Source organism: Cydia pomonella, chromosome 20 (assembly GCF_033807575.1).
Source record: "Cydia pomonella isolate Wapato2018A chromosome 20, ilCydPomo1, whole genome shotgun sequence".
Classification (NCBI taxonomy): Eukaryota; Metazoa; Arthropoda; class Insecta; order Lepidoptera; family Tortricidae; genus Cydia; species Cydia pomonella.
This window is the reverse complement of record NC_084722.1, coordinates 17498958-17524931: the sequence shown is the minus strand read 5'-3', so window position 1 is coordinate 17524931 and position 25974 is coordinate 17498958. Positions and strand designations below refer to the sequence as shown.

Sequence of the window (25974 nt, the reverse complement as noted above, 5' to 3'; positions counted from 1 at the left end):
TCGTTTATTTGGTATAATCCAAACCCAAGTCATGAGGGTTCGACGAAACGCTTGGAGAAAAGGTACGTAGTGTCCTTGCGTTTCACTTAGCTCGTCAGATATGGATTAGATATGTCAGTATCAAAAGTGATGTTTCTTCAAACAAAAACGTCACTTTTGACACTGACATATCCAATCTATATAGTATCTTTAGGAAATTTTTGACGTATCTTAACACTTTGAGTGCCGGGAACCCGCTGGGCGGGTTCTCTGTTCGTAGTCGTTTTACTCTACAAATCGGGAAAACGCTGGGATACGGCTCCGAGCGTAGCGCTACGAAAACGTTGGCAGTGAATGCGTTAAAGTTCGAATCGGTCCGCATGTAATTATCTCGTAGAAGATGGTCGTTGTAGAGAAGCTACGAGGAGCTCCGTAGACTTTCTAAGCGGTTTGCAGGAGTAACTTGAAAAATGTATTCACTGTTCATTACTTTTTGTTATGTAGATACAATAGTTTTCGTAGCAACGAAACGGCCAAGCCACATATTTTGACTAAGGTGTAGGGTTTGTAATGTGAAGTTAGGGCTTGTACCTATAGAGTTAGAAGCTTGGCTCTACAAGAGATCTGATAACTTTTTTTACAAAGCGAGCCTTATGGTTTCGTCTTGGCAACATTTAACATGCAAATGTTTTGGTGGGATCGTATCTTCAGCAAATGTTGGACGTATCTTAAAGTTCGAATCGGGCCGATAGCAGGCTATGATTTGGCTACGATGCGTAGCAACTCCTTGACACATTCACCGCTGAGCTGCGGTCGTAGCGCTACGCCGTAGCCGATTACATAGGTTTCTCTCTCTCTCTTTAAGAAATATGAGGAACGAAAATTATTAATTTCACTCGTGACCCATGACTTGATCCCGGCCATCTCTTCCGCCCCTGTACTTATGTATATATACATGAGTGCGAATGATACGTATATGTAGTACCAAATACACCCTTATCAATATGACGTTAACATTCTAAGATCATGTATATTTTAGGACAACATACGTGTACTCGTAAAAATATTGCTTCTTCCCTAGCAGCATGTGTCCGGGGCCGACTCGACTAATAACGAATGCAGCGGCGAACGACAAACGGCAGAAGGAAATGACATTCCAATTATAAAAACCTTAGCTGGATCTATTATTGATTTAATACTCGCCGTGCATATCGCCATTATCGCCCAGGATTAGTTTTTAGTTTGAGAGAGATGAATCGCAAGAAACGTCACAAATCAATATTAAATTAAGTTGAAAATGTTGTTTGTGGAATGCGTCTCCGGAAGTTAGATTTCGATTTAACAACTTGTTATAATTTTGAACAGGTTTGACCCTTGACCTTTTGAACCTTGACGATCGTCTTGGTAATTGCTCACTGTACGGTTTAAGAGGAGTTTCCTCCCGCGGACGCTCCGGCTGTGGACTGAGCTTCCTGCCGAGGTTTTCCTGAGGGTCTATAGTATGGGGCTCTTCAAAAAAGGAGTGTACAGGTTTTTAAAGGGTCGGCAACGCGCATGTAACACCTCTGGAATTGCAGGCGTCCAAAGGGATGTTTGTTTGCCACCGTCGTGGTATAAAAAAAATGGTACGCATCTCACGTACTTCATTACGCATATCAATCAGCGTGAGCGATCTTCAAAGTCGCATCAAAATAAGATCAAAACTGTAACAAAATCGTGAAATTAGAATTGGGTTCCGCGGCGCGGGCCTCGCCTCGCTCCGCGCGCCATGAATAATACATCAGCGCGGTCGCGGTCGCGGCCTCGCGGCGCGGGAATAGCGAGCCCGCGCGTTCACGGCCAGTTAGATATCACTTGATGCTGGAGGCTGGCGGGTTGGCTAACATCTTGCGACTAGAATCAATTTGGCTGTGAGGTATACTTCGATTTTAAGAGCGCGAGATTTGTACTGAACCGTCAAATCCGCGCCAGCTTTCGTGTTGATTCACGCTACTAACTAGGTAAAGCTCCTCTTGGATGTACTCGTATTAGATGTGTAAAATTTAAAAATACTCATTTATAAAATGACTATTGACATATATGAATATTGACAAATTATTCTGTTTGATCATATTATTCATATTCATATTCCTTTATTGATAAAATTGCAAATTTTACAAGTCAAAAGGTAATACAATATATAATTAGGTCTATGTCAATTAAGAGTACAATTAAGATAATAAATAATAATAATCAAATTCAATTACAGTAAAATAAAAACAGTATAAAAATAATCAAAACAATTCAAATATCCAATAAATTAAATTAAATTATTATTATAATATTCTGACATGTCAAAATTATCAAATTAAATAATATAAAATATAACAATATAAAATATTAATAATCAACACAATTCATACATCCAATAAATTAAATTAAATTAAATTAAAATTCAAATCATTATATTCTGACATGTCATAAAAGGCATTTGTAGTCAGCCATTTTTTTAATCGATTGTAAAATATCAGGTCATTTTCAATAATCTTTATGTTGCCGGGTAGTTCATTATAGATACCTGGCCCCGCAACATATACCGTTTTGTTGGATTTCGCAAGTCGACAACATGTCGAGTCCAACATATTTTTACAACATAGTTACAATCATATTGGCGACCGGTCTGTCCTAGTGGGTAGTGACCCTGCCTATGAAATTCAAATTTCAAAAATTTATTCTGCAACTAGGCCTCAAGGGCTCTTTTACATGACTTTTATTTGGGGCCGACGGTCCCGGGTTCGAAGGGCACTACTTTTGTGCGATGAACACAGATATTTCCTCCTATGTCATGGGTGTTTTCTATGCATATAAGTGTATTTATCTATATACGTGTGTATGTCTATCGTCGCCTAGTAACCTTTCTGCATACACACACAAACACACACATACACACATACACACACACACACATACTCATGTTTAGATTTATAAGTTAAATTTCTCAGTATTAATGATACTAAAGTTTTTCAATTTTCATCTAAAATTATATAAATAAAACATCTCCTGCAACTAAATTTTTGGGGAGGAGCGCTGTTTACCCTAAAGTACAGGTTATACCTATTTAGGAAGCAGAGTTTCTAATTTAAGGAAATCTATGTAATAATTTGATGTTTATGAATTTGAATTTGGTGCTTGAAGACCTTCGGTCCATTCAGCCCTTGTTAGAACTTTAACTTTAAAATTCTTACGGAACACAAACTTGGGTTGCATCTTATCGCAGCCCATATTCGTTATCCTTTCCATGAAATTGTCACATTCCATGTTTGTGTGTTTAGTCTTTGGCTTGCTATCGCTCCATAGGCCTGTTAGAGCCAGCCTGTGTAGCGATTTCCGCGCCTCAGATTGTATCACCAGATGTAGCGGCGGGAGGTCTGGATAATATAAGATATAAGATAGCCTTTAAGTACTAGCTGGTGTGGTGAAAAATAATGAACAGCGTTATACCTATTACTTCTTGTAATTATGTTAGAGTGGGATGATACCCAAGCTTGATCTTATGATGATAATGATTGCTACAACAAATATTTTATTGCATACTTTAAATTATAAGAAACACTTGCAAACCGCTATCCATCATGCATAGCATACTAACATGCTGTGGCCTAGATTCAATTCACTAATATGAGTAACAATTGTGAAAGCCAGAGTCAACATTAGAACGTCCAAAGCTCCGCGTTCCGAGCCGACTTCACGAGACGGCAAATAACTGTTCAGGTGCCGGTCTCTACAGGAATCCGTCCACGGCCACTTAAGGGACGAGCGGTACCGGGAATGCCGAGCAAGTACGAAGTGACAGGGATAGGAGGAAACGGATTCCTCTAGCGGGACAAGAGCCAGCGAGTCGTATGGTTAAAGTAATAGTTCCTGTTATTTTTACCCGAATAAGGCAAAGAAAAAGGAGGGTTATGAGTTCACCGTAACACTAAAGAACGAAAATGCGGTGTTAAGCTACCGGCTAGTAGGAAAACATATAGCTTTCGGTCATACAAACGTAGATTACTGATATTATATATTTGTTTTTCTTTTAACAAGATTATTAATGAACTATCCGTAATGCCTGCCACCCCCCGAATGGCTCAAATCTTTTTTCGTTTAGTAAGGCGATAATTATTAAATTCAAATCGATGACTGAGGCCAGTTATCTACAAAAAGACTGTGAAGGTTCCAAACCTTCACAGTATATAGTACATACATTGATATGTATGTATGTTCATCTGTTCCCTATAACTTCTAAAGTACTAATTATAATTTGATATATGAGGTGTCATTCGAATCGTTTTGATTGTCCGCTGGTTATAGGCTATACGACGTCACATAAAAACTCAACACGGCGCCCTCGAAAGTTCGTAAAGCGACGAACGAAAAACATAATTTTAAGTAGTGATGACATGTTATATATAATTTGGAAGGGCTTAATTAGCATATTTCAAATATTGTTCGTTTTTTCCCCCGGCTTTGCGTACATAAATTAATAATACTCGATAAAGGTCTGGATTCTATCCACGCGTAACCCGACTACGGTGAAACAAAAAGGGTTATGGAAAAGAAAGGCACGGCAGTGCCCCTGCCAAGTCGAGCAAAAAAGCGGCATGACCGTACCATCCGTTTCTCGAAGCAGTTTTGATAGAAAAAAATTTTTTGGGTTTCAGTTCTAAGTATGGGGAACCCCCAAAATTTATTGTTTTTTTTTTTCTATTTTTGTGTGAAAATCTTAATGCGGTTCGCAGAAGACATCTACTTACCAAGTTTCAACAGTATAGTTCTTATAGTTTCGGAAAAAAGTGGCTGTGACATAAACGGACAGACAGACGGATATGACGAATCCATAAGGGTTCCGTTATTTGTCATTTGGCTACGGAGCCCTAGAAATGACCAATCACGGCCGCTGCGCTCCCATAGAAAACACCAAACGGTTGAACTTCGCGCGTTTACGTATTTTGTACAACATTTTTGTATACTGAGATACTTACCAATTTTCCTTAATTATTTAAGTTTTGTAGTAAACATTTTCGTAGTTTCGAATTCAACTATGATGAATACTAATAATTTGTGTACAAAAAGTAATGATATCCCATCCAATACATAAATGTGAAATAAGATTCAAGTTCAAATGCAGAATATGCGTCGCGTCGTTGTTGACTTCGCCGGCAAAAATGTTCAGGTTGTGTCTTGGCTAGTTTTTATACCAACAAACTAAATAAGAGAAAAGTAACAGACAAATCGTGAGATTTAATTATTTCCCAAGTGAATTAGAACTTCCTTTACCGGTGAAGTCAACAACGACGCATATTTCTAACATTGAACTTGGCTTTCATTTCACATTTATGTTTTGAATGGGATTAACACTAGTTTTTGACACTCCTTTTTATGAACCTCAATTGGCACTGGGTTAATTCACGACCGAATGATTAGGAGCCTTTGCCAGCGGTCACGCGTCCTTTTATCCCCGTGTTACTTTTACCTTCGCCGCGGTGAACTGTTCTATCTGCCATAACGAGCAGCCTCAGCTGACTCGGGTCGTGACAATCGCTCACCACGAGTCCATCGAGACCAATTCTGATTTAACAATTTGTTAAGGTTTTGAATTTGTTATTGAAATCAAAAAATCTAAATCAAAAATAGTTTATTGATATAATGAAACATATAATTAAAAAAAGGTTGAGTAAACTTATTTTAGTTAAATACTGCTAAATGTTGTTTCGAGATATAGAAATTGCCCTTGACATCGGCACTAGGCTAGGCTATGCCTGTCTCGCAGGATGACACTTTTCCTAGTTTGCCAGATTTTCATGGATGAGGCGCTAAAGAATTCACTACTATCAGCTAAATGAACAACACTCATGCTAGTCATGCAACACTATGCAGTCTACTACTAAGTATCCTACAATCCCATCGAAAACATTTTCATATAAAATGTTGCCAAGACAAAACCATAAGGCTCGCACTGTCAAAAAGTTATCAGATCTCTTGTAGAGCCAAGCTTCTAACTCTACAAGCCCTAATTTCACAAACTATACACCTTAGTCAAAATATATGGCTTGGCCGTTTCGCTGACCGTCACGTGGGCGTAAGGTGAAGATATTCACTATTCATTATGTTTTACTATACAATAGTTCTTGTACTAACAAAACGGCCAAGTGTTACGTCAAGGAGTGAGCGAATTTGTTCTGTCCACCTCATTGGGCTCCTGCGTCTCGGCTTATCGCGTCCGATTTTACCAATGATTACCAACTTTTCCAGGTTATCACTGGCTTTCCTGGCAATGAGCAATGGCAATGAGTATAACAAATAGTTAAATCTGTTTCAGCCTCCACAGGCCGCAGCCCGCACCGCACCGGCGGCCCGCGGTCCATGCTGTACTTTATCATATCATATCATATCCTATCATTTATTCCATTGAATCATGTTCATTTGTACATTTTGGTCTTAAATATAGTCAAGTAGGTAGATGATACCCTGCTAGGGTGTACAATTTAGGACTTAAAATTATAAATTATAATTTACATACTAATAAAATATAATTTATTTACTTTACGCACTCGTAAGGCTTTATTGATTCAGGTTCAGGAGGAAAGTTCGCGTGATGTTCGCGACCCGCACTCGCCACTTGATAAACTAACTTCACCTACAAGATTTTGTTACTTTAGGGGAACTTGCGTTCACGTGAGGTTTCCCTTTAACGGGCGATGGTTTATTGCTGTAGTCCTACTTTACAAGTTTTCCCGTTATATTTATGGAATAAAGGCGCGAAAAACAATTCTGCTTTACACAGAACGTCAGTAAATTGATTTATAATGAAGCGAGGCGTGGGAGGCGAGCGGGGGAGGGGAGACATTGTCGTCGGTGAGCGTTACGGCCTCTTGACACTTGTTTCACTCAGCGAAATTGTATCGTAAGTAGTATTGCTGGATGTTAGGAGTGATTGCGTTCTCTCGTACAATAAACAGGCTGAATGAGCGCAGTAACAACAAGCCACAATATGTCACGGAGCGGCGTGCGACGGCGTGCGGCGGCGTGTAGCAGCCGTATATCGGCATTATACGAGATAACGAGATAGGAGTGAGTCGAGTATGCTCGCTCGCTCTTGTCGCTTTTATCGATGATTGTTTTGTGTCGCAACTCGCAATAATGGCATGGTTATAAATATACGTAGATACGGAAAACAGTGATTTATTTATTCAGTATCTTAATTAAATTACAATGTCTAATCTGGTGCGTCTTCTTAAGTATTTTAAATACTTGTGTTAAGAGAACACCGCTCTTCCACGTGTAGTAACTAGAAGTAAAAATTATATAATAAAAGGTTTATATATTAATCAATTGAAACATTTCATTAAACGCACTGAAAGCGTCTGTAAAAGCTTTAGAAAACCGTAAACATAAACACTCGTATTACAGTGCAACTTTAAGTGGCGTACCTATGTTCGGACTTAAACGTAATTATTAGATTTAGGAGTACGAGCTCTGGGGCGGACCGCTCAATTTAAAGACGGTTCTCTACATTCACTCTACATACAGTGCTAAACACCACATCGTTCCCGTTCACATCTCGACTATCGTTTTTCACCTAGATATGCAATTTCATCGAAACCGTTACTGTAAACTTTAAGTTACTTTAATCTACGTATGTATGTATGTATGTAATGTACTCGTACTACTTTTAAGTTACGTTAATACTTTAACCGTTACTGTTAATTCGATACTTTGTTTTTTACGAGATTAAGGTTTTCTCTGCTATCTTTTTACACTAAGTTCGTTTGCCAGCATTACGTAACTGACCGAGCGAAAGCAAAGGTTTCCATTTCAGCTTGGGTAAAAATCCTTTCGTATGTCCAGATGTTCTCGTTTACAGGTCGCAATTTCTCATCGTATTCTCTTGAAACTTGGTGAGTGGGTCTGATAATTAGATATTTTTACAGCTAGGTCTACAGCTCACAGAGCCACTAATTACGATGCGTAGAGAACCTTCGTGTATTAGCGCACTAATTGCGAGATGCTCATACGGCTCAACATACGGCGTGTGAAGTGTCAACACAAACACTCAAGAGAGCATAAGCGTTGCCAGCTTAGGGATGTCTCTCCCCAGCTACTGTGTGGCGTTGTCCTGTTCACTGACAGATTGTGAACCTTATTGCAAAAGCATAAGGTTTAAGGAAGGTTAATAATGTTGCTGCTACTAGGTACATCAAATATGCGCAAGCAAGGCAGTGGCACTGGTGCTACTGTCATCGCCTTCCGCATTTCCAGCCCGCGCTGACCAATGTAAGTGATATCTAGTTAAATATAGTTGTTGTTAATTTCAAAAGCACAATTTATTCTGGTCGTGTAATGAAGTGTTGGGAGTAGGGCAGTGTCGGAACGGCGGTGATTAGCGCGGGTCAGTCGCCTCGCGCGGCAGCTGATGAATAAATCTGGCTTCGGAACTACGTCGCTCCGAAATGTTGACACATTTACTGTCACCGTTTTGATAGGGCTACAGTCGTAGTTTATCCCAGCTTTTTCCCGCTTTGTAGAGGAAAGCGACTACTTAATGTGTTAAGGCGACTGGTAATCTCGGTGACCTTGACCATACATGGAGAAAATTTAACGCCGGTTAAAAAATAAAAGATTCCAGAAAAATATTGCGTGTATTTTTAATACAATCGCGAATTAAACCGAGGCGTAGGTATTACTGCTATGAAATGGAACTATTTTAAAAGAAATTTTCAATTTAGGCTTGACTAACAGTGTTCATTTTTTTTCGAGTGGTAATATATTGCATGCATATATATAGGGCATCACTTGTGACAGTTGTGAAGACGCGTCCATTTTGAATAAAAACAAAATATTGATACATTGTGTGCTGCGTATCCTATAAGCAAAACAAAATCGTATTTATTTACTAAAACATGTGAAAGTTATTTCACTATGGCCTATACTTACTTCCCTGGCAATATGTGCTTGTGGCCCGGACCTAGAGAATAAACCGGATAGTGTAAGTACATTGACCAAAAAGTGTGTCCACATGAGAAGCCAAAGTGGGCCGTTGCATCTCTTTCTAATTAGGATGACCATAAGTCATATGTATGTGGGATATTAGGAAAACATAGAATATATAGGTTGCGCTATGATCTTTTCTCATTCGTGCATAGTCAGAGAAAATCTTACTGTCTTTTCGCTGTGCTAGTATTATGGCTTCTGAAAAGGGACGGATATAGTTTTTGTTCTTCTGTAAAAAGCTTCACAAAACCTTACCTAATTTAATCCCAAAGCTGTTACTAATTGAAGTACCGGACCGCCACCATGTTCGATCGTGAGGAAGGAGACAGATATGCTGACAGGACCAGGGTCGCGGTCTACTACGCCCGTTTAATATAGTTTTTAACTAGGGCGCTTATTACTGGAGCATGGACATTAGAGAGAAATATATTATCTTTTCCTTACGATAGATATCTTTCCTTGTACCAAAAAGGTACATTATAGTGGAAGAGCGGTGTCTCTTGACACAAGTATTTCGTTACTTAAAAAGAGATACCAACCTGCAGACTGTAAACTTTTTGTTGTTACTGAATAAAATGTATTTATTTTTTTACGAGTATTTTTATACTTTATACGAGTAAAAGAGAAGGATTCCCGCAATTTGCGAACTTCGGTGTTTACAGTAGGCCATCTGTGTGGGAAGAGAACGGAACGGAACTGCAGTTCTCAGTATTTTTTTTAAAACTAATAAATTCCCAGTAACGTAATGGTTCCCAAAAATCAGTAAATTGCGATAAACTAATTTTTAGGGTTCCGTACCCAAAGGGTGAAACGGAACCCTATTACTGAGACTCCGCTGTCCGTCCGTCCGTTTCTGACACAGTTTCTGATGTCCATAACTATAACACTAGAAATAAAAATAAGCTTTCTATCAGAAAGTTTTGTGCCCGCAAAGTACAAAAGTCATTAGTTGGGCAATGCATTCATTTTTATAACAAGTTACCTGACGATGCTTTAAGATTACCCTTGCCAGCTCTTAATAATAACTTAAAAAAGTCATTGATGTTGAAGGCTTATTACAGAGTCGAGGACTACTTGACAGACAAACATGCATGGTCCAAACCAGAATCTGTAAAAACAAGTAGCAATTAAAATCATTATATTATGTGTGGAGTTATTTATTTATTTAATCTTTATTGCACTAAAGAAAAAATCTTACAGTACAAAAGGCGGACTTAATGCCACGAGGCATTCTCTACCAATCAACCTTAAGGCAGCAGAGAGATTGTGAGCGGTAAGCAAATCAAACAAAAATACATAATATGTTATATTATAATAACATATACATACAAATATAATATACACATATACTATATATACAATTTAAAAAAGACGGTACATATGAAGCTAATAAATAAATATAAATTAAGAATTTTTCATTCTGCTAGCAAAGAAGGCACGTAATGATTTTTTGAAAGCTAACTTATTTGGCGCATTTTTGGTGTTAAAAGGAAGTCCATTCCAAAGACGCGCCACCTGCACGGTGAACGAATTTGACATGAACCCGGTTCGGTGAAGAGGGAAGGACAGAGACATATTGCCAGAAGAGCGAAGTAGACCGGGTAACGTCATAATATTGAAAGAAGGATTAGAGATATTCAGGATATTTTGAAAAGATGTGTCCCGTCGAGTTTCTTGCCGGTCCATATTGGGATACCCTCCTCCAATTGAGGGGGGATTTAAATCTTCTCGGGTCAGAGGTGTAGGGTTAGAGCCGGTGTAGCTTTATTTTACGTTCACAAGCGCATTGTAATATGCCTAATTGAATAATACAATATCTTTATCTGTATCTCATGAACCGCGATAGTTAGCCAGTTGAATTTCTGTTGTTGCTATAACAACAAATACTAAAAACAGAATAAAACAATTATTTAAGTGATTTTTAATTAATGGTACGGAACCTGGTGCGCGAGTCCGACTCTCACTTGGCCGTTTTTTTATTATCAATGTTTTTTTTCACTATAACAATAAGTATACAGGCAAATCAAGATAAGTTGGCAGTGATTTTGATAGCCCAGACGGTGCCCGTCAATCGGTCAAAGTCAATACAATAAAGTGAAGCGATGTTACCGTGTGATGAAATGTTGATATATCAATCACGTGTGCTGTCACAAATTTGCCCAGTGGCGAGATGACGTCATAAAAGTAAGCCGAATCGCACCTGCGGTTAATTCGTCACGTCGGATGACAGCTTGCGAGGGAACTGCCAGAACGCCAATTCCGGGAATACAGGCAATGTTACCGGATATCCTATAACTTTTATCAGTATGGGAAGCAGAAAGATGAAGTGGATGTACTTATTTAGGATTTCATAGTTCTCGGACTTTTAACGTTCAGTATCTAAATTTTTTCTCGCGTTCCCGGATTCCCCGGGTACCCGACAATGGTAAAATGTACTGTCCATTCGCTTCAAGTTGGGCGACCATTAGACGATAACGTCACAGGTTCCAGTAATAGTACTGTCGACATTTTTTTTTTTTTTATACTACGTCGGTGGCAAACAAGCATACGGCCTGCCTGATGGTAAGCAGTCTGCGTAGCCTATTGTTAGCGTTTATTTTTGTAATTAGAATATAACTCCAATAACAATATTATTTATTGAATATAGCGTCATTTTCGCCTTAATAACATTTATTGTACTATCTGGCAACACCACCTGTCACTTCATTGGCGGTCGCTCCTGATTGGTTAGTTAACGGCCAATCATGATGCACTGAAAGGGTAGTCGGTAAAATGGCGGGACGGTAGTCAATAAAAAGGCGAAGTGGTCGTTCATGAGGCATTCAGTTACGGTGCGCCAAGCAGTTAACAACCATACTACGAAGATAGTGCTGCCAGATAATTAAGGTAGGATGTAATTGTTCAAATCAAATGTGGAATTAAGTATCTTTAAATTAATTACATTTGTTATGAGAATAAATAATTTCGATTAATTTGGTGTTCCCCTTTCACTATGTACACCTGCAACTCCAGAGGAGTTACATGCGCGTTGCCGACCCTAACCCCACCCCCCTCGTTGAGCTCTGGCAACCTTACTCACCGGCAGGAACACAACACTATGAGTAGGGTCAAGTGTTATTTGGCTGTGGTTTTCTGTAAGGTGGAGGTACTTCCCCAGTTGGGCTCTACTCTAGATCTGGAATGACATCTGCTGTGCTGTGCCCTACCACACAAGGCGAGATGACATTCACATTGCCCATATCTCTCTTTTGGACATAAACAATTTCGTACTTAACCTTTTAATGCTCACTTTATTTAATAATTTTTGTGATTGTATTGAATGTAAGTGATTAAAATAACTGATAAGCTGAAATTAGTAGCCGAGTGGATGAGGCGTAAGAGGGGGTGGTGCGGGGAAGCGGGCCGGGAGGCAACGGCCTACTTGAAACGAACGGGTGGTACACCCAGTCGCAAAAATGCACTACTTTATTTTATCACAAAGTATGCCTATTGCTGTTTGGCCATGTCACGGTATTAGTAGGAAACAAATAAAATTATATTAATTTTTAACAAGCAGAACCGTCTGCGAACGATGCTACGAGTATTAAGCTAAGAATAAATTTAAAAGTGGAAAAATTACATCGTTAATGGTGAATTTCCAATATGAGTTGGAACTCCGGTAGCCGTCTAAGAAGTTTAACATTCTTACGGTAGATGTCGCTAGGGTCCCCTAGACCCATATGGTGGAAAATTTGCTGCCTATGAATGAGGTTTTGGTGGCTCAGATGGCAGAGCGCTGGAGTATCGATCCAGAGGCCGTGAGTTCAAGTCTCACCCAAGACAGTAATTTTTCGACTTTTAAATTTAAATCAAATTAATTTATGAATATATTATGATTTGCGTTATTTTACTACTTAAAATAACGCATATATATGTATATACATACATTACAATATACCGGGTGGCCGAGTGGCTGAGGCATTTGTCGCAAATGCAGAGTACGCTGGTTCAATCTCTGCCCTAGGCACTGGAGGCGGTGACTTTTCTTTCTTAAGTATATGTATGACATATTTTTCAGTTTATACTGCAGTTTTACAAAAAACCGCAGACAAATAATACTGGACCCTACTCATTGTGTGTTCCTGCCGGTGAGTAAGGTTGCCAGAGCCCAACGAGGGTGTGGAGTCCATTAGGCTACGGTGACGGCTTACCATCAGGCGGGCCGTATGCTTGTTTACCACCAACATAGTGTTAAAAAAAACAATATTTAATGAAATATGTACCCTGTTGATGAAGCCTAGAAGTTTCAAAGCCTTAGTTGTATATGTATATTAGACGCATGAGATGAATGTATTCGTAAGTATCTATATATTGTCTAGCAAGAAATACATGGCGTTGCTCATTTCTTACAAAAAGTGTTTTCGTACAAATACAATGTATTTGTACAAAAACATGAGCTCAATGCTACGAAGTTAGTGATGCGTGTATCATTAATATGTCGCCCACATTCGGCTGAAGGAAGGCTCCGTACAATCGTACGCACGCATCAGGGTACATACTTACTGTTGCTTATTTATGCGATTCATGTCCCCGGAACCGAGAACAAATCAGAAGCTATTTGTATAAAAGGCTGTCACGGGAGTCATGAGCATTGAGCGGGCTCTCGTGTCAATTGCAGTGGGAGGGGGCGGGAGAGGGGGGGTTTGCCAAACAATGTGTGCGAGACGCAATCACAGCGGCTTGTCCGCGCCGCCGCCGCCGCCGTACGCGATCCACGCCGATATCGAGCCCGCAACAATGACTAGGTGTTCAGCAAAATCCACATCGATATAGTAGTAGTAGATTAATCTTCCAGCCGGGAAATTGGGCTTAATATAAAACGCGGGCCGGTGGAAAGAGCGATCAGGGTGATTAATTATCGCAGTGCAGTACACAATGCCCGTGGCGAGTTACCGTCGATTACGGCCGGACGTCATTACACGCCTGAACACGACCCCCCCCCCCCCTCTCCCTCGCCTCGCTGATGAGGGGAGGGGCTTTTTGCATTTGCAGAGGATTCGGGCGCGGCTTTGAGCGCGGCCGGCAATCTCCGGCCGCGGGCGGTCAAAGAAAACTTTACAGCGTTTATAATGAAGCGGCGACGCAATTACGCGTCGTGTTTGATGCCGCCGCGCTGCTCCGGCCGGCTCCGAGTTCATCTCGCTGACACTGACAATTGTAACATTTTCGCTATCGGATTTGTTGTGTTCCATTGTGCGTAATGTCTCAGCTTGATCGTCTTCCTTCGTCTTCTTCGTAGCGCCGGGAGAAAATCGCATTAATGGTTAAACACTTAATAACTAAATTTGTTTTTTTTACTAAATCATCTTCCTCGCGTTGTCCCGGGATTTTTGCCATGGATCATAGGAGCCTGAGGTCCGCTTGGCAACTAATTCTAAAATTGGCGTGGGCACTAATTTTTACGAAAGCGACTGCCATCTGAACTTCCAATCCAGAGGGTATAATAGGCCTTATTGTAATTAGTCTGGTTTCCTCACGACGTTTTTCTTCGCCTAAAAGCGACTGGTAAATATAAAATGATTTTTCGTACATCATTTCCGAAAAACTCATTGGCACGAGCCGTGGTTTAAACCCGCGACCTCCGGATCGAAAGTCGCACGCTAGGCCACCAGCGCTTATCTTCCTAAATAATCGCTTATATTTTAAAAGGTGTTACACATGTATCCACGTTCTGTCATATGCTGCAAAATGGAAGAAATTGCTACATCAAGCTGTTACAGGAAATTGAATATCCTTTATGGGACTAAAAACGCGAAAAAAAAACCAGTCAAATGACGGCAGCAATGGCAGCATGTCATTGTAAAGACTTTTTCTGGAAATCCTATTTAAAAGTTTAAATTGTATGTTTCGACAGTGCGAAGTTCTACTAATGAAAAGAACTACAAGTTTCGTTTTAAAACTGCGCGCTACAAAGAGAAATTCTGTGCCAATTTGAATGTCGATGATCTGAATTTTCTGCAGACGTCAAATTACAGTACATGTCTCAAAATACACTAAGAAATGCCTCGTAGCATCCCGTAATACGATTCAAACCACCATTTGATTGAAAATATAGAGAGTAACCTACTTAAATTAGGTGCGGTACCTACCTACGTCTTACGTGATTTACCTAACGAGTTGTTTTCGCTAAGCGACATACGAGACAACGTGACGCAAACGCAAAGTGTGATGTTACGAACATACTCGTTACGAACGTACAAGTGCGATCGTGTGTGGAATACTGTTCGCATCTGTGGGATGGTTCAGCAAAATACCAGCTTGAGGCGCTCGAGTCAGTTGAGAGGAGAGCCAAGAGAATCATTAATGATGACGATCTGACGAATGCTCGACTCCAAAGTCTGGAGCATCGTCGCAAGGTTGCCAGCCTAACGATCTTTTACAGGATACATTTCGGAGAGTGTGCCGAGGAACTGCACAACCTTATTCCTCCGTCCCCATTTCACCATCGGACTACCAGACAATCGGCACTCCGGCACCGCTTCATGGTAGGTATTCCACAAATACGCACGAAGCGTTTTGCTTCAACATTTCTTATGCGAACTGCCAAGGAGTGGAATGCCCTGCCCGAGTCTGTGTTTCCGCATGAGTACAATCTGGGTCTCTTCAAGGCTAGGGTAAATAGGTATCTCATAGGTAAGCGTGCTCCACCGTAGACCGCATCATCACTAACCATCAGGTGAGATCGTGGTCAAACGCTTGCCTATCGTTATAAAAAAAAAAAAAAAAAATACTCGTATCAAAGACATTTGTCCTTGTCACTTGTCATATGATATAATATATAATGTACGTGTCGCGTCGCTTTCATCACTCAGTTTGGGGAAGGTAGCTACCTAAACAAAATAGAAGCACGAATTGTATATTGTCTGTGAATAAGGAGTAGATGTGCGGGTGTGCGGGTGACGCACTTGCAAGTTGCGGCGGGGACGTCACGCAGCCCGCATTCAGCTGCTGACAAACTCAGGCGAAGGTGTTTTAGTGCATTTGCGGCGGCGTCATGATGGTTCAGGCTACATGCGTTGGGTGAATTTGCAACGCTTGTGGAAGAGGCGCATTCCAAATCAGTTCCCTATTTAGACTAGATGATTTATTTCATGAAAGACAATTACATAATAATTTTGCATTGATGTCAAAATATAAGAATTTCTATCATGATCGTCAAAATAGAATAAAAATTAAAATAATAACAATCTATTTCAATTTTTAAAGTGTGTGTTGCAACGTGGTATACCGAGCTTTAAACTTTTGTGTTTTTTTTTTAAATTGAAAATTTTACAAAATATACAATACCTTAATCTAATGTTTCACCAAACTGTGAAGCAGTTTGTTGGCGGTGCGCTCTTAAACAGTTTAAACTAAATAAGTACACCAAATATCAAGTAACAAGTCAAGTTAAGTAGCATTAGGAACGTAGGAACATACATATACGTATCTTAAATCTATCTTGCGAGACAGCATCACACTTCTGTTGCACTTGTACTGACTGACTTTATTTCTGAATGAGTAGGATTGGTTGGCTCCCTCTCATTTGTATACTATCAACCTTCCTACTATTCTAAATACATTATTATTACCTTGCTCCTTGAGCTCATTTTGCAATCTTCTAGTTCATTTACGACGATCGGTTTGGCCTAGTGGGTAGTGACCCTGCCTACGAAGCTGATGGTCCTGGGTTCAAATCCTGATAAGACTGGTAAGAAAGTATTTATTCGTGTGATGAGTGATGAGCATGGATATTTGTTCCTGAGTCATGGGTGTTTTCTATGTATTTAAGTATTTATAAATATTTATACATTATATCCTTGTCTAAGTACCCTCAACACAAGCCTTATTTAGCTTACTGTGGGACTTAATCAATTTGTGTAATAATGTCCTTTTTTTTATATTTTAATAGCCTATCTTGGGTCCCACTGCTGGGTAAAGGCCTCCCCTTTTTTCCGCCACTCATCACGGTAATAATGTCCTATAATATTTATTTATTTATTATTTATTTCATTATTTATGCATGTTATATTAAAAAAATCATAAAGGCATATAAATTGTTTCCATCAATAAATAGCGCCATGGTGGAGTGTACTCGGTCCCATGGCGCTCTAGCAAACGGCAAAGACGTTTGAAGTCGATGCCAAGCCAAATAGTTACAATACTGGTTATATCAGTATATAAAGGGTCGTCAACGCGCATGTAACACCTCTGGAGTTGCAGGCGTCCATAGGCTGCGGTGACTGCTTACCATCAGGCGGGCCGTATGCTTGTTTGCCACCGTCGTGGTATAAAAAAAAACATCGTCGACCCTGGAACCTGCATTTCATTTAAAACACCCCGTAGAGTAAGGCTCCTTCCACCCTGCCCCCTCACAAAGCTCTTACAAATAAAGTATTTATTTAGTATCACAAAACTATAATAATTTGCTCACACAATAATATCCTGAGACAAAATTAAGGTACAATTTTCCCTAAAGCCTAAAACTCAAACAATCTGGAAAGACCGACATTAGTAGACAGCATCAATCAGTTATATGAATTGCGTGTCTGTTGTTGCAGGTGTGTGGTCGCTAGCGGGTGGCGACATGTGGCGCTAGCATGGCGGGGTGCTGCGGGGGCGCGGGGTGCGGGGCGCGGCGCGGTGCGTCCCCGCGCGCCTGTCTGGCCGCCTGCGCGCTCGTGCTGCTCTACAACCTGCTGGGCGGCTTCCTGTTCCTGGCGCTCGAGGGGGGCGAGGAGAGCGCGGTGGCGGCGGTGGCCACGGGCCGCAGCGGCGCGGCAGCGCTGCGCGCGCGTACCGTCGAGCGCCTCTGGGCTCTCACTGAGGACCTCAATATCCTGTACAAGGATAACTGGACTCGCCTCGCGGCGCGAGAGTTGCTCGAGTTCCAGCGCGGGCTGGCGGGCCCGCCGCCGCCGCCGCGCGCCGTCACCGACCCTTTCCGGTGGACCTTCTCGACGAGTTTCCTGTACGCGCTCACGCTTATTACTACCATTGGTAAGTAAAGTGTTTTTCTTCGATGCACCCAAAAAGCTATTGTTATTTATCAGGGCTAGTCAGTTAGGTAGCCGTTTATCTCAGTTGTTTTCTGTGGCTTTAGTTATTAAGTCTTGCTGAATAGTCTGACAACTTAAAAATATTTGTTAACTATGAAAATTATGCCTACTCAATTTCAAGACACAATCTTCTACCTTTATCATTAAGGCGCTCATGTAATGATCTGGTATTTTTATTCAAAGTAATTAATAATCTTGTAGATGCTCCTGAACTTCTACATAATATAGGTTTTCGAGTGCCTCGTAGAACAGAACGTAGCTGTCGGAGTAAAATGCTGTTCAGTGTTGGAATATGTCGAACAAAATATGCACAGCAATCATACATTAAACGCGCATGCAGGTTGTATAATGAAAAGTGTATGAACGCGGATATATTTGGCAGTTCGTTAGGGTTATTTAAGAAAAAGGTTTATTCTTTATTATATGAGTGTGAAAATTGGGTTTAGCTATCACATTATTTGTTATCTTTTATAGTTGTTATACTCGGATAGCAATTCATAGTATTAAGTTTATTATAAAATGTTTTACATATAGGAAACTACAGGTCTATATCATAAGAAATTCTAGCTGTAGCTTATTTCCTTATATGTTGTATAAGACTGTTTGTTTATAAATAGATAAAAAACTTTGAATGCGGTCCATTTTCTCCTCCGGATTGAAAAGTCACTTTTTCTAAAATATTGCCTTAGCCCAGCGCCGGCAACAACTTGAGAATTGAACTTAGAGAAATTTCTAGAATAGAGAATAGATTGTGGAATGGGTTGTTGTGGTTTCAGCATATAAGTATTATATCTATAATAGTCGTTAGCTTTTAAGCTGGCCTTTTACGAATAACTCTTTATCTATTGTAAGTAAAACCGCACGTGCTACTTATCTGCATAAAAAAGGGTTCGGTCTTTTCAACCGGTTATTGAATTACTATTAAGCGTTTCTGATCCCTCTCCATTGTGCGGGTGTCCCTGCGCCAAGCTGGGGTTGCCGGGGGGCGCCATGGTGGAGTGTACTCGGTCCCATGGCGCTCTAGCAAACGGCAAAGACGTTTGAAGTCGGTGCCAAGCCAAATAGTTACAATACTGGTTAAATCAGTATATAGAGAACCAGTGTTCTTTAATTATTATCAAACTACACCAGGGTTGGCATTCGATTTGACGGTGTGTTGACGCTTTTAAAATTTTGTCTTTTTAAGTTGGTTTTACTTTTTTTTAAAGATTAATTTATGCAGGTGGTACTTACCACGTGAGGTTTTACTTACAATAGACAAAGAATAATCCGTAAAGGGCCAGCTTGAAAGCTAACCACTACATATGATGTGTGGTATCCACAGGTCACGGCGACGTGGCGCCGACGTCGGCGGCGGGGCGCGCGTGCGCGGTGCTGTACGCCGTGGTGGGCATTCCGCTCGTGATGCTGTACCTTGCCACGTTGGGCGCCGCGCTGGCCCGGGCCGCGCGCCGCCTCTACGCGCGTCTCACTCCAGCGCCGCCCGCCGACTTAGTCAAAGACGGTGACGAAAAGCGTACCCCGTTTCAAGCGGCGTTAAACCTGGACGGGCTCGGCGCCGGCGCGAGGATATGCGCTGCGCGCGCCCGCCGCGTTCCCGCCGCGCTCAGCGTGGCGTTACTTGCGTTATACGTCGCGCTCGGAGCTGCGTTGTTTGCACGCACCGAGCGGTGGTCGCTCCTCGACGGATGCTACTTCTCGTTCTCGAGCCTGGCGACGATCGGGTTCGGCGCACTGCGGCCGGGGCGCGCGGCGGCGGCGCGGGCGGCCGCGGGCGAGGCGGGCGCCGCCGCCGCGCTGGACGCGGCCGTGGGCGCGTGCGCGGCCTATATACTGGTCGGCGTGGCCGTGGTCGCGGCCGCGTTCGACCTGCTGCAGGAGGAGTTGCGGGCCGCGCTGCGCGGCGCCGGTACGCGGTGTGGCGCGCGACGCACGGTGCATTCGGCGGAGCGGTGCGTGGCGCCCTCCTGACCCGCGCCCGCGCCCGCCGCGCCGCCGGACCGACGCCCGCAGGTCACCTTCAAGGTGGAGGCGCTGCCGGCGCGCTTCAGCTCGCTGCCGCGGCGGCGCTCGGGCGGCGGTGAAGCGGGCTTCACGCGCGGCGGGCCGGGCCGGCGCTCGGCGGGTGCGGGCGGCGAGAGCTGCGTCGAGTACTTTGTGCCGCGCTCGTTGAGCGAGTTTAACCTGAGTGCGATGAGTGGTGAACTGTACGAGTTGAGTGCGCTGTCGGGGCGGCGGCCGGCGCCGGCGCCGGCCCCGGCGGCTAAGGGGCGTGACAAAATGGTCACGTTTGAGGAGGCGGCCGCGCCGCAGCACGACGTGTTCATGTGACGACGCGGGGGGACGGGGCTCGTGGGGATATTTGTTATACAATAAATATTACATTTTACACAGTAACTTGTTTCTTTTACCTTGATAAAACGTTGATCGTACATGAGACATAATTTTTTAATTATGTCTCATGTACCATCATCTTTCAATTATAGACACTCCTGGATAAAAGGAGGAAGTAAATATTCATGGAAGGTATTGTTTACCTCGGTAAGTGGAGCCCGCTTATAGCAACTCACTCGGACCAGATAGTGGAACGACCATTAGGCAGATTGCGGCTCTCGCCCTCGCCGAAACCAATCAACACCGCCTCCGACACGACACGATAATTACTGAGATCGCTATTCAGCCGCCCGATGAATAGCGTGTTTTGACGACCCAGATTTCTATTAGGCGATTCAATGATTAATGATTCCCGCAACTGGAAAATTCCCATCTAAATTAAATACTCCGCTTGAAAAATTACTGGTAAAAGTGTGTCGCTGAAATGTGTCATTTAGTATTTCCACAATGAGGCGCGCTGAATGCGCCGCGCGCTATTCAAGAAACGGGGTCGCTAAATAAGTGAGGGCGCTGCAAAGCAGTCATTCCGACACTGGTGTTTAGACGCGCGACGCGAGCGACCCGCTGACACACTCCGCGTGATTCAGGACGCAGCACGCAACAGTTGGCCTATTATACTGCACTGTAACTTGTTACAGTTACTAGATTATATAATGGCCACTTTATGTACCTATAGTTTAGTTGATATAGGTACATTGGCAGAATCACCAGCTGCCGTTAGACTAGGGCAGGGATTCCCAATCTTTTTTAATTGGCGTCGCGCTTGCACAATTAAAATGTAATCTCGGCTCCCTAAAGTTAGGCTATTGTAAATAGATAAGTAACATGGTGAGGAGGATTGTTTCACAGCGCCCCTGTTTACTGTCTACGGCGATTGTCTATGTACAAAGCCTATCGTAAGTTTGTTTTTCACCGTTCAATTTGATAGCGATCTTGCTCTACCGTCTTGTGGTAACTGGATTTTAAATCACTAAATCTAGTTTGTAACTGCAAAATGCACGATCAACGAAACTGATTTCTTGACACTTCTTAACTTGTCATATTAAGTGTCACGTTGACTAAGATACGAACTAGGAAGTACGGAAATCAAATTCCTTTACAGATGTAGTGAATAATCCTTTCCCACTGTATTTTGACGGAAACGTACGAATGTATCGTGATATTTTAGTCAGTCTCAGTGCCGAGCTTGACTGATCTAGCATGAGAAATACGAACGATTTTGAGAAAATAAGATGGGAAAGGATTATTCACTACATCTGTACTGTAGGTACTACGATTCATTCATCTATGCAGCATCTAATGATGCAATGTAAAGTAAATATTATAACTAAAAATTAATAAAGAAATGAGAATATACATTATATAAATCTGACTGATTGCTATATACCTACATAAAATATTTAGATGTACTTTCTTACGTGAGCTGTGTCACCTATAACTCTACACATAATACAATGATTTTAATTCTTACTTTTTTTTAGTTTCTGGTTTGGGCCATGCATGTTTGTCTGTCAAGTAGTCCTCGACTTTGTCGTTATCTGAGTACCCACAACACAAGCCTTGTCGTGGCTTACCGTGGGAATTATTGTTAGTAATTTTGAGTAAAAATGTCCCTATAATATTTATATTCATGTATATTTAAATGTGCACCTTAAAATAAATAAATATTATAAGACATTAGTACACAAATTGACTAAGTCCCACAGTAAGTTCAATAAGGCTTGTGTTGAGGGTACTTAGACAACGATATATATAATATATAAATATTTATAAATACTTAAATACATAGAAAACACCCATGACTCAGGAACAAATATCCATGCTCATCACACGAATAAATGCCCTTACCAGGATTTGAACCCGGGACCATCGGCTTCGTAGGCAGGGTCACTACCCACTAGGCCAGACTGGTCGTCAAAACCATGCATTGGGATTTGGGATAACTTAGCGGGGTATCATATTGCTTACCGTTGCTACGGTAGAAAGTGTTTCTACTTCAGAAGATGTTAACCATTTTCAAAATGACCCCGGTTTCGAAGTTATCCCGATGCCCCTTACTACACATTGTGCGCGTTATCATTATCCCACCCTACGCTCGTCTCACGTGAACGCGACGCAACAGTTGGGCTACAGCTCACTCCGAGCATAACTCTCCCGCTATCAATTCCCGCAGCTCTAGTGAGTTGCCAAACTTTAGCAATAACTTCATTCGTTCGAGCAAACTATTGCATATTATAAGAATAGAACGTATTCTAATACGTCTGTTGTTATGGCGCAGTTGGATTAGTTCCCAAGAGGTAACTTTATCAGGAAGTATTAAGATTAATTCCGTTTTCTTGCATTATTTTCTTTTATATACAAAGTATAAAAACGGGTCCCAGATGGGTCATGCTCGGAACTATGTATGTATGTATAAACTCTTTATTGTACAAAAGAAAAAATATAAATATGGCACAGGATAAGCAGTACAAAGGCGAACTTATCCCTTTAAGGGATTTCTTCCAGTCAAAGTCAAAGTCAAAATATTCTTTATTCAAATAGGCCTAGCAACAAGCACTTTTAAATCGTCAAATTTTACAAATATCATCTTAATCTAAATATCAGAGCAATTTATTGATGCAGTTATTATTGTTCTAAAAAAAAACATTGTACTATTATAGATATGGTAAACTTAATAATAAGAATTTCACAAAAGGATCGTCAAACATCAAAATTGTATAAAAATACTAGTCTAGAGCCTTTCTAGAATAAAATCTAAATGTCAAATAATACGGTATATATATACATTGAATTATCAATTTCATCATTAATAACATAACAATAAATAATTCATTCTTTACAATCACACTTAATCCCACGGTGTTTCATCATTCATGTAGTCTTGTGTGCTATAATAGGCTTTAGAGATTAGCAGTTAACCTTTGAGTAGATGAGAATTGATGAAGAATGGTAGACAAATATAGCACTGAGTACAATAGACTATATATGATATAACTATGATGTATGTATAGGTATTATTCCTGTTCCTTTAAGGCTAAGATAGGTATATAGGCACATTTCACAAAGTTCAATAGGTAATGTCGAAAGGTTTGTTATTGTATTCATAAACTTTTCCAATTTTATTGTGACTCTAAAATGAGTCAGAAAATATCACACACATAGGCAGGAATCATTCCATATTAGCTTACAAGTTGTTAAAAACTTATAACACAACTTTGACCCCATTTAGGTTTTAATTTCCAAAGGAGCGTTCATAGTAGAGCTCGATAACATGTTGTTTCAGACAAGATACTCCCTTCAAACGGCTAGTCTGGGGATGAGCGCTATTTCAGACAAGATACTCCATTCAAACGGCTAGTCTGGGGATGAGCGCTGTTCAGACAAGACAAGATATACTCCATTCAAACGGCTAGTCTGGGGATGAGCGCTGTTTCAGACAAGATAGTCCATTCAAACGGCTAGTCTGGGGATGAGCGCTGTTTCAGACAAGATAGTCCATTCAAACGGCTAGTCTGGGGATGAGCGCTGTTCAGACAAGACAAGATATACTCCATTCAAACGGCTAGTCTGGGGATGAGCGCTGTTCAGACAAGACAACTTATATACTCCATTCAAACGGCTAGTCTGGGGATGAGCGCTGTTTCAGACAAGATAGTCCATTCAAACGGCTAGTCTGGGGATGAGCGCTGTTCAGACAAGACAAGATATACTCCATTCAAACGGCTAGTCTGGGAATGAGCGCTGTTCAGACAAGACAAGATATACTCCATTCAAACGGCTAGTCTGGGGATGAGCGCTGTTTCAGACAAGATACTCCATTCAAACGGCTAGTCTGGGGATGAGCGCTGTTCAGACAAGATACTCCATTCAAACGGCTAGTCTGGGGATGAGCGCTGTTTCAGACAGGATACTCCATTCAAACGGCTAGTCTGGGGATGAGCGTTGTTTCAGACAAGATACTCCCTTCAAACGGCTAGTCTGGGGATGTGCGCTGTTTCAGACAAGACTTATTTATTTATTAATTGAACAATGTATGCAAGTTTACGGTACTAGACCAAAGCACTTACATATTACACTATATTAAACTATATTATATTAAGCCTTATTTCATACAAGACAAGATACTCCCTTCAAACGGCTAGTCTGGGGATGAGTACTGATTCAGACAAGATACTCCCTTCAAACGGCTAGTCTGGGGATGAGTACTGATTCAGACAAGATACTCCCTTCAAACGGCTAGTCTGGGGATGAGTGCTGTTTCAGACAAGATACTCCCTTCAAACGGCTAGTCTGGGGATGAGTGCTGTTTCAGACAAGATACTCCCTTCAAACGGCTAGTCTGGGGATGAGTGCTGTTTCAGACAAGATACTCCCTTCAAACGGCTAGTCTGGGGATGAGTGCTGTTTCAGACAAGATACTCCCTTCAAACGGCTAGTCTGGGGATGAGTACTGATTCAGACAAGATACTCCCTTCAAACGGCTAGTCTGGGGATGAGTACTGATTCAGACAAGATACTCCCTTCAAACGGCTAGTCTGGGGATGAGTGCTGTTTCAGACAAGATACTCCCTTCAAACGGCTAGTCTGGGGATGAGTACTGATTCAGACAAGATACTCCCTTCAAACGGCTAGTCTGGGGATGAGTACTGATTCAGACAAGATACTCCCTTCAAACGGCTAGTCTGGGGATGAGTACTGATTCAGACAAGATACTCCCTTCAAACGGCTAGTCTGGGGATGAGTACTGATTCAGACAAGATACTCCCTTCAAACGGCTAGTCTGGGGATGAGTACTGTTTCAGACAAGATACTCCCTTCAAACGGCTAGTCTGGGGATGAGTACTGATTCAGACAAGATACTCCCTTCAAACGGCTAGTCTGGGGATGAGTGCTGTTTCAGACAAGATACTCCCTTCAAACGGCTAGTCTGGGGATGAGTACTGTTTCAGACAAGATACTCCCTTCAAACGGCTAGTCTGGGGATGAGTACTGTTTCAGACAAGATACTCCCTTCAAACGGCTAGTCTGGGGATGAGTACTGATTCAGACAAGATACTCCCTTCAAACGGCTAGTCTGGGGATGAGTGCTGTTTCAGACAAGATACTCCCTTCAAACGGCTAGTCTGGGGATGAGTACTGTTTCAGACAAGATACTCCCTTCAAACGGCTAGTCTGGGGATGAGTACTGTTTCAGACAAGATACTCCCTTCAAACGGCTAGTCTGGGGATGAGTGCTGTTTCAGACAAGATACTCCCTTCAAACGGCTAGTCTGGGGATGAGTACTGTTTCAGACAAGATACTCCCTTCAAACGGCTAGTCTGGGGATGAGTACTGTTTCAGACAAGATACGTCTGGGAATGTACGCTATCAGTATTGTGCTACTTGCTGGTACTACAGTCGTACGGTCAAGATTACGTGGTGATCTATAAATAAACAAGTAAATTATGTAATTGTAAAAACAAAAAGCCCGACTGCTACATATGTATATTAGTCTTTAGAAACCCATAT

General features: G+C 41.6%; 1 protein-coding gene across 1 annotated transcript in view; it reads left to right on the top strand.

The window, feature by feature from the left end:
* Positions 1-20046, top strand: part of LOC133529063 (TWiK family of potassium channels protein 7-like) — a 32887-nt gene extending 12841 nt beyond the window's left edge. Inside the window, exons 2-3 of the mRNA XM_061866678.1 lie at positions 17574-18012; positions 19396-20046. Coding sequence (XP_061722662.1) covers positions 17613-18012; positions 19396-20042 — 1047 coding nt within the window. The 5' untranslated portion in view covers positions 17574-17612 and the 3' untranslated portion in view covers positions 20043-20046. The remainder of the gene's footprint in view (positions 1-17573; positions 18013-19395) is intronic.
* Positions 20047-25974: the final 5928 nt, after the last annotated feature.